At 36.1% G+C, this 9,434-nt stretch overlaps 2 protein-coding genes across 4 annotated transcripts in view; one reads left to right on the top strand and one right to left on the bottom strand.

Moving 5' to 3' along the window:
* LOC109544735 (TBC1 domain family member 20) overlaps positions 1–9,163 on the bottom strand; it is a 12,006-nt gene extending 2,843 nt beyond the window's left edge. For both annotated transcript variants that reach the window (XM_048662497.1, XM_048662498.1), the window contains exons 1-4: positions 8,875–9,163; positions 5,630–5,749; positions 5,426–5,575; positions 5,247–5,341 (exon numbers count right to left, since the gene is read on the bottom strand). In XM_048662497.1, the coding sequence (XP_048518454.1) occupies positions 5,247–5,341; positions 5,426–5,575; positions 5,630–5,749; positions 8,875–9,010 (501 nt within the window). In that variant the 5' untranslated portion in view covers positions 9,011–9,163. The remainder of the gene's footprint in view (positions 1–5,246; positions 5,342–5,425; positions 5,576–5,629; positions 5,750–8,874) is intronic.
* Positions 1,535–9,434, top strand: part of LOC109544124 (uncharacterized protein At4g17910) — a 37,389-nt gene continuing 29,489 nt past the window's right edge. The window contains exons 1-2 of one of the 2 annotated variants that reach the window (XM_048662496.1): positions 1,535–2,108; positions 2,244–2,405. In XM_048662496.1, coding sequence (XP_048518453.1) covers positions 2,331–2,405 — 75 coding nt within the window. In that variant the 5' untranslated portion in view covers positions 1,535–2,108; positions 2,244–2,330. Of the gene's footprint in view, positions 2,406–9,434 lie in introns of both variants that reach the window. The other variant, XM_048662495.1, reaches the window with a different exon arrangement.

Consider the following 9,434-nt stretch of genomic DNA (forward strand, 5'->3'; position numbering starts at 1 on the left):
AAAGGCGATTTCTGAGCAATCAGATGAGACATCGGAATGAAAATTTCACCACTCGATTAGGAAAACCTCAGGTTAAATGTGATGCGAATTTTGTTCCATTCAAAACACTCGTGATATCAGAATAAATTTTTTAACTTTGAAATGTTTTTGCGCGGTTTTCCAATTTTTCAGCCTACATTTCAAAGGCGATTTCTGAGCAATCAGATGAGACATCGGAATGAAAATTCCACCACTCGATAAAAAAAACTTCAGGTTAAATGTGGTGTAAATTTTGTTCCATTCAAAACACTGGTGAAATTAGAATGAGTTTTTAACTTTGAAGTTTTTTTGTGCGGTTTTCCATTTTTTCAGCCTACATTTCAAAGGCGATTTCTGAGCAATCAGATGAGACATCGGAATGAAAATTTCACCACTCGACTAGGAAAACCTCAGGTTAAATGTGATGCGAATTTTGTTCCATTCAAAACACTCGTGATATCAGAATGAATTTTTTAACTTTGAAGTGTTTTTGCGCGGATTTCCAATTTTTCAGCCTACATTTCAAAGGCGATTTCTGAGCAATCAGATGAGACATCGGAATGGAAATTCCACCACTCGATAAAAAAACTTCAGGTTAAATGTGGTGTAAATTTTGTTCCATTCAAAACACTGATGAAATTAGAATGAGTTTTTAACTTTGAAGTGCTTTTGTGCGGTTTTCCATTTTTTTCAGCCCGCATTTCAAAGGCGTATTCTGAGCAATCAGATGAGACATCAGAATGAAAATTTCATCCGTCGATTAGGAAAACTTCAGGTTAAATGTGGTGTGAATTTTGTTCCATTCAAAACACTCGTGATATCAAAATGAATTTTTTAACTTTGAAGTGTTTTTGCGCGGTTTTCCATTTTTTCAGCCTACATTTCAAAGGCGATTTCTGAGCAATCAGATGAGACATTGGAATAAAAATTTCACCACTCGATTAGGAAAACCTCAGGTTAAATGTGATGCGAATTTTGTTCCATTCAAAACACTGGGGAAATTAGAATACATTTTTAACTTTGAAGTGTTCTTGCGCGGTTTTCCATTTTTTTCGTACAATCAGTTGAAACATCGGAGTCAAGGTTTGAGCAATTGATAAGAGAAGCTTGAGTTTAAATGTGGTGTAAATGTAGTTCCATTCAAAACACTGGTAAAATCAGAAAGAATTTTTAAACTTCGGAAGGATTTTGAGCGGTTTTCCATTTTTTTATCCTACACTTCCCAAACCAGTTTTGAGCAAAACCACCATTCTCTGTGAAATGAACAAATTTATAACTTCGAGCGAGAAATGGGTGAAAGCTAGAAAAATACCCAAAATCATCACCGACTTATTCCTGGATATTTACACGTTTTGATTATATCTTAGCAGTTGCTTTCTTTTTTTTAGGCTCATTTGGTCTGCACTAGTTTATCTCGCCACTCTAAAAAGGTTCTAAACAGGAATTGACTATTTACTGATTCATTCAAATTATAATGATACCATTATAAATTACCGATAAATCCCCATTGTTGTAACCTGCCCTATTTCATCCTCAGATAAGATTGGTAATTGGTATCTTGAAACCGACACAAAAGCACTCAAAACCGGTTTAAATCATGTAGAAACGCGCAAAAAGTTACTTAAAACCTTATCGTGCAGAAAATCGATGATGATGGTTTATGGATGTCCATAAATAAAAACACGATGACACTAAGCCGAGGAACCCACCTACTGAGAGTAAGATGCCAATTAAAAAAATTATTGTGCGTTTTCGATTACATCATACAAGTATCAAGAATAATTCTATAGTGCACTTGGCTTCCTTGTGCGATCGTTTCGATTTAAACTATGTATGAAAATCGGATGTCAGCAGACAAGTTCCGGTAATTACAAAAGGTATCGGTTTATTAAATGTATGTCGATCAAAATTGCGACTAAACAAACAACCTCCAGCCCGTTTCTATCTAATCTTACGTAGGCACAAATTGCTGTTTGAATATGCTAATAACTATCCAGTAAAATGCGTGACAGCAAAACTGCATCATGGGTGCATTGAGAGGCAATGGAACCTTGGCGAAAATTTGGAAATTGCAGATTGCGTCCTTCCTGGTAAGTGCATGATGCTTATTCAATTACTATCTAATATCAATTAGTTTTTTATCGGGGATTTTTTTGAACTCATTGAGTAGATTTCGACTACTTAATCTCAGTGCATAATAGCTGATAACGTGATTTTGAAACCAGTACTGAACCTCGGCGCCCACCGATCCATCAGTAACCGTAACAGTATAAAACGTGGTCAACGTTTCATTGGAAAAGGTACAAATAAGAATGGGAATTATATCAAATGGTTCGCTGAAGTTCCCTTGGAGACGCGTTTTAGATTTCAATGCAGTTGCAGCTCTGGTAAGTTTATTGCCATTGATTCTTCGGGGACTTTGTCTTCGGGTGAAAATCCCTTCTAAAATTGACTTTTTAAATTGATTTCTCACGTGCTTCAAAGCACCTCAGGTTTCCCTCCCATTGACTTTATATGGGAAAAACGTGTCTGTTTATTTTTAATAACTAATCGAAATTTCGAATTTTCTCGATATAAGCAAAAATCTTCGAAAAATGAGTGAAACAAAATATAATAATCATCCAGTTTTGATTTAAATTATACAGGGTGGTTTTTTAGTGCGATAGAGTCCATTATTTCCGTTGGTCGAAAAATAGTTTCACATTAAAGTTGTTAACGAACAAAGTGCGCACATTTTAAAAATATTTTATATGATACAGAGTGTCTCAGAAGTGCGAGGCAAGATCAAAGTGTATTTTAGCCACCTTACAAAATGTAGCAACTTTTTGAAATTTTTAAATAAAATAAATTATAATTTGAAAACGGTTGATTTCACAGCTTAAAGTGTAAATACAAATTTGTAAATCTGTAAATTGTCTATCTAATGACGTATTAATATACAGGTACTTCCATTTGAAAAACAAAAGCTGCATTGCGTTAAAAAGTTTTAGATTGAAATCCACATTGTTAACACCCTGTACAATGTATTAATTTTTTGTTTCAATAGAATTCTTAACGGATCTCTGGTGATTGGAAAGACGTCATTTTTTGTGTCTCTAACTGCTTTTTTTTGCTTCTACAATAAATTTTAAGATACCATATTTTTAAGCAAAATTTCACTAAAATGCCGATAATCTGCCAAAGTCGCAAGTAAGAAAAAAACAATTTACATGAGCTACATTCCATGAGCTAATGAAAACTGGGTAGTTCTATTTAAAAAAATACACTTTGATCTTGCCTCGCTTTTCTGAGACACTCTGTATCATATAAGATATTTTTAAAATGTGCGCACTATGTGCGTCAACTTTGATATGAAACTAAAAAACTCTATCGCACTAAAAAAAACACCCTGTATATTTTTCATGAGTTTTGAGCTGCTGAATCCAGTGGAGTGCCTATTTTTGGTCTACGTATTTATTATTTATTATTTAGGCTTTTTACGACCAATTTTTATCTTCAACTGTATTTGCCCAATTTAGAAGACATTTCTTGCAAAATCACAACCTATTTGCAATAATCTGACGCTTTTTTTATTGGTTTCTTCGTCACTCGATTTATCTTTTTGTTGATCTTTGCTTTAGTTAATTTTTGTAATCAATAATTGTAAAATTAAGAATAAGTCACTGCCTACTTGTGTTATTGTGTGTGTTTTTTGTGATTTCTTAAAGGCTTATTAATTGTTAAGCATAAACGTCGATTAGGCGGAAGATTTTTTTCTTTTAGTTCGTCAGTTCGTGTCAATATCGTTAATGTGTTTCGATTTCGTCTTGGAAATGCTGCAGTTTTTGGCATTTTTTCTTTTCGTAAGGGTTTCACAAACGTTTTTTGAATTGCAAAAAGGCGTTGATGATTTGATTTTTTCATATTCAACTGTTTTTCAACTTGCTCAAAACCACTACAGATTTCCATTCAACTCAATGGTTTTTTTCTGTTATACTTTGAAATAATAATTTTTAAATAAATAGGATCGTATTGTCCACCCTTGCCATTTTTTGTGCTACTTCTAACCGCTTTATTCATTTAAACGTCGATTTTCCAGAAGTATTTTCCTCGAACGTAAACCAACAGTTTGTTCCGTGCGCTTCTCATTAGATTTTCCTGAACAGGAAACGAAGTGATATTGATTCGATCAAAATTGCTATTTCGATCAATATTCTGTGTGGTTTATGAATTTTTATATGGGCTTTTACCCGCGCGTTGAACGGCTTTCGATCAGATTCCGACGAGAAGGTTGGCGTTTTTTTCTATCGCGAAAAACTTCTTTGATATCAGTCGGTGTGTTTCAGTATTTTTTATAGAATTTGTAAACTCATAAAACATTTTTCTTTATTGTCATTTTAAACGGTTTCCAAACTTCTGCTCTTTTCTTGTTCTCTGTTGGCAATTTTTCGATTATTTCAAGCACATTTTTTACGACTCCGAATGATTATGGTCGCTTCAGGCCAATTTATTGCCTTATTTTGCGAGGACTTTTGCTTACAACTATTTTTCTATTACACTTGAAGAAAAACTGATGGAACCATTCAAAAAATTGTTTAATAATTAAAATCCCAAATTTATCCGGTTTTTAGGTGCTTTGAGGCACATGATAAATCGACTTAATGCATAATCTTTAGTGCCTATAGACGAGATTTTCACCGAGGGACAAAGTCTCCGAAGGGAAAAAATTAAGGTCTAAGTTTTAAAACGAATTTCTTTGAAAGTGACTTACTTGGAAATAATAACAACTTTGACTTTCTTCACACCATCATTCAAAACACGCCGCATTTCCCATATGAACGATTGGAAGGAAAGTATGCTTTTTGCATAATCGACATTGTTATACATTTTCAAGTTTGCAGAGCGCCCTTTTAAAACTAACCACAAATAGGCCCGAATTAGTTATTTATTGTTTCTAAATAAATAAATAATTATTCTAAAAATGATGATAAAAACCAAATTCGTGTAAATCGAGTGCCAGGCAAATCGAAGCACTGGTGCACATTTTCCGTACTCTGCGTTGTAATCGCTTAAAATAATGACTAAAAATAATTTTGCATCACCCTGTAAGGCAATATGTTCGCCTCCCCATCTAAATATGGAAATTGCTCCTAAAAATAGCTTTGCAATATAGCACTACATAAAGGTGTCTTCAACCTCTCGGTGCAAACTAATTTGCATAAAGAAATACTTACTTAAATCAAACTTACCTGGTAGTACCTCAAATGAGGATATTTGATTATGACCCGCAGTATTAGAACAGTTAGCTGGTCTTGCAGCGCCACCCTTTGCTCATATGGAATGCCTAGAAAAAAGGCATCAGCTTTACTCTTAAATTGAGGTTTTTTTTTAATTTAAACTGTTAACTGAACGGGTAACGATAACGTACCTGGAGGAAATCTCTTAAGTGATCTATTTACATCTAAAACTACTTGCTGATATTCGGGATGAGCGGACAGTTCTTCTAAAGAGGGAATCTTCTCGTCCGTACTTGGGTCCACTCCCAGTAGCAACGGCCATACTGTGTACCGCAAATCATCTGAAAATTCGTAAAATTTCGCAAACCATTTATTCCAGTTTGACTAAAATGTACCTCCGACCAGCCCAAACTTGCTCTTTGCCAAGTCCTTCCAAGTGTTCAGTGTTGTGAGGTCATTTCCTATGGCCGCTTCAATCTGCTTTCGCTTTTCCCTTTCCGCATCGCTTTCTGCCTCTGAAACAAGTAACAATACAGATTTGTGAGTTTTAAAAGTATTTTGAGTCTTTTTGGGAACCATGCAGATGCCAAAAACGTGTTATGGGTGTTTGAGTTAAAAGCCCAACTTCACAAAATGCAAAAGTACAAACAAAAATTGAAAATTGTCCAGGCTGATAAATATTTAGTTTTGCTATTCCATACTTTTGTAACCCTGTGTCGCATAAATACAGGGTGAGTTTTCTTCGATGACCAGTACAGGGATCTTCTAAACTATAGCAGTTCGAAAAAGGAATAATTGTAGTTTTGAATGCTCTATTCTAATTTGGGTTTAACGTTTGGAGCGGAACGACAGGTTAAAAAATTCTTGGAGCATTTAATTTTGAAGGCACCTTAAATGGGAGTCGGTATAATAGTCGGGGTAATAATTTTTCCCAAGTGCGAAATCGCCTGGACGTAACATTTCCTGGGGCTTGGATTGGACGAAACGCCCCTTTTTTATGGCCACTGCGATCACCGGATCTTTCACCTTTGGATTTATTTTTGTGGGGAGCCGTAAAAAACACAGTTTGCATAAACAAATATTCAGGACAACCGGTGGACAGTCCTCTCTTCCCAGTGTAAAGGTAACGCGTACTGATTCACTTGCATTGGCTTTGATTTTCTATTTTCGTAGCCATGTTTGGATTTTATTTAAATGTAATTGCAAGTTATTCGATGCTTTTCTGGGACAATTATGTGAGGCTAGTACCGCTGTGATTTGTTTTACGATTCTATGAATTTGCTCTACAGTCCCATTGTTTCGAAAACCAAACTGATGGTGAGGTATAAGTTTCTCTCAAGTAGGATTGGCTCAAGTCGTTTGAGGAACAGCTTTTCAAATAGTTTTGATATTATTGGCAAAAGACTTGTCAGCTCGTTTGGGTTTTTGCCTGGTTTGAGTATCATGATGATTTCAGCTACTTTCCACTGGTGAGGGAAGTGGCCGTGTAAAAGGACAGCATTGAAGATTTGTACTATTGCAACTAAACCTTTTTTCGTCAATTTCTGCAGAATTTTTCTAGTGATGAGATCGAACCCAGGAGCTTTGGCAGGATTAATTTCTTTTAAAATTGCTGTTTTGACTTCGTTGTACGTGAATCTTTTTATTGGTCTATCTAACTGGTAGGGTGCACTAAGGACGCTTTCTAGTTCTTGTCTTTCTTCTTGGGTTGATACTAGATCATGAGGTTCAAAAACTCCAGAAAAATGCTGTGCAAACGCGAAAGCCTTCTCGTTACTGCTTCTGGCCCACTTTCCAGCAGCGTCCCTCAGGAGTGGGACTGGTTGTTGCGGTCTCTTCATGGCTCGCCATAAGGAGTATCCTGTTGCTTCAGTAGCGGACAACCCTTCCAGATATTCTTGAACCGACCTGTTTTTCAATGTTTGCAGCAAGTTTTTTGTCTTCCAGTCGCCTTGTTAAGGTTCCTTTTATCCACCTCCAACCTGGTTAGCCGCCATTTTTTTCTCAATCTTTTTTCAGCAATTTTTTCTTTGACAATAATCGGGCATTTTTTCTTTGATTTATCAGATTTCGGCTTCGGTATGGCTTCCCAAGCTGATGTTTCGATGGCAGTTGTAAGCCTTTTCACTGCTGCTTCGCTGTCTCCTGGAGTTTTAAGGGGAATCTTGAGCTCACTGTGTTGATCCAATATTTCTTGAAATGCGTCCCAGTTCGTCTTGGAGTTGTGAAGTGTCGGTAGTTTGGTTTTTTCAACTATATTGGAGAGCATCGTTAAGATTACGGGAGAGTGGTCTGAAGATAGGTCTATTCTTGTTTGCACTTTAAGGTAATTGTTGTTGATGCCTTTCAAGATAAAGAAATCTATCGCATCAGGAATTTTGGCTGGATCTGTTGGCCAATAGTTGTGGGCTCACCAGTTGCGAGATGGCTCAAGTTAGTATAAGTCATTGTGTGCAATAACTCTCTGCCTTTGGTGGTTATTAGCCCTGAGCCACACTTGGTTGAGCATTGTATTGTTTGATGTTGTGTTGATGTTGCAAATGGTTCTTTTCTCTCAATTTAGGATACAGTTTAGGTTTTGAGGTAAATCTCTTTTTGAATGTGATGGTTTAAATTTCACCATGGAATTCATGAAGAGTTTTGTGTCATAGATTTGTTGTTTTCCTTGGGTTTTAAATCGACAAGAAACAATGGTAGTGGTTTCTTTGTGCGATTCGGTTTGAGATTCCATACGCTCTCGACTTCGTGTCCCAAGAGTTCTATGTTAGCTTTAATTTCAGCAGGTTCAGTTGAGAAATGTAAGTTCTTCAACACAACTCTGAAGCATTTTTCCTGTTTTGGTTTGTATGTATGAAACTGAGTTTTCTTTGCAATCAGCGCATTTTTAATTTTGGTGTAAGCATCTTTTGTTTTTGGTTGTACTTTGACCTGATCTCCTCCAAGTGCTTTTACTACATACTGATCTTTTGTGATATCGTTTAGCAGTTTTATAAGTGGGTTAACATTGCTTACGTTGTTGAATTGCCATAGATTGTGTTTTTTGGATCGAAATTTGCATATTAAGCCTCTGTGCTGTTAGGTTGAATCTGCAGAGAAGCCGTTGAAGGTCATTTTAGCTCTCTGCCATCAAGACAGCATCGTCTGCGTAACAGAGTATTCTCAGACGGTGGTTGTTCATCTTGAATCCTGCATCGACTTGGTTCACACTTTCAATTATTTGGTCCATTATGATGTTAAAAAGGCATGGGCTATATCTCCCTGTCGTATGCCGGATGGAACTTTAAGCTCTCTTGTTAGACCAGATTCTGTTCTTATCATTATTTCATTGTTTATGTTAAGCTGCTTTATTAGGTTTATGTGGCAGTTATTAACATCTTTTTGGTTCAGTAAACTCACCCTGTAGATGCAAAATGCATGTGTAACGTGTAAATAAAAGACATTTATCAGCAGTGCGGAATCTGGAGAATTTGCCAAAATCCCAATGAAGAATTTCAAATGTTTTCAAGTGACTAGAAGCAGTCATCATAAAAAACAGATATCGGCAGGAATCAATTACTCAGCTTTGCCCCATTTTGTCCGACTGGGTTAACATATGTGGGTACATTTAGGAACTAATAACAGAGACTTCTATAGCACTCACCCCTTTCAAACTTGAGTTCAGAGCGAGTGTCGACTACATTATCCTCTAAGCTGGTCTCAGAACGATTGTCTGAGCAACTGTTGATTAAACGTGTCTGCTCGTCCAGACTGCTCACTTCCGAATCCAAATTCTCCATTTCGGAACTAACACGCAAACACTACCGAAACAGGCATTTAAATCGACAAATCAACACAAAACAGCAAAAAACAAACAGTTCTTATGACAATGAAAGATAACCTTAAAAACTATCAGCTGTTCGCTTTCATCTGACACCTTATCAACTAGCAGGCAAGTGTTCATTGGCGTGCGGTTAAGATTTATTTTTGTAATCTACGTAATCGTTAATGTTCCTGAGGTGTTCTGCGCCGGTACAGTAGTGAAACTCATAATTAATATTCGATTGAACTTTAATTTAATCAAAATTTATTCCTGGGTTTCAGTCATTTATTGTCTCTATTTATCAATTTTAAACCTAGGATTGACAAGTTAGACACGCCTAATGTAATTTACAAAATAGACTGTTTGAATTGTGATAACACATACATAGGTCAAACAGGACA

This window comes from Dendroctonus ponderosae, unplaced genomic scaffold (assembly GCF_020466585.1).
Source record: "Dendroctonus ponderosae isolate FM_Combo_2020 unplaced genomic scaffold, Dpon_F_20191213v2 Dpon_F_20191213_11, whole genome shotgun sequence".
Lineage (NCBI taxonomy): Eukaryota > Metazoa > Arthropoda > Insecta > Coleoptera > Curculionidae > Dendroctonus > Dendroctonus ponderosae.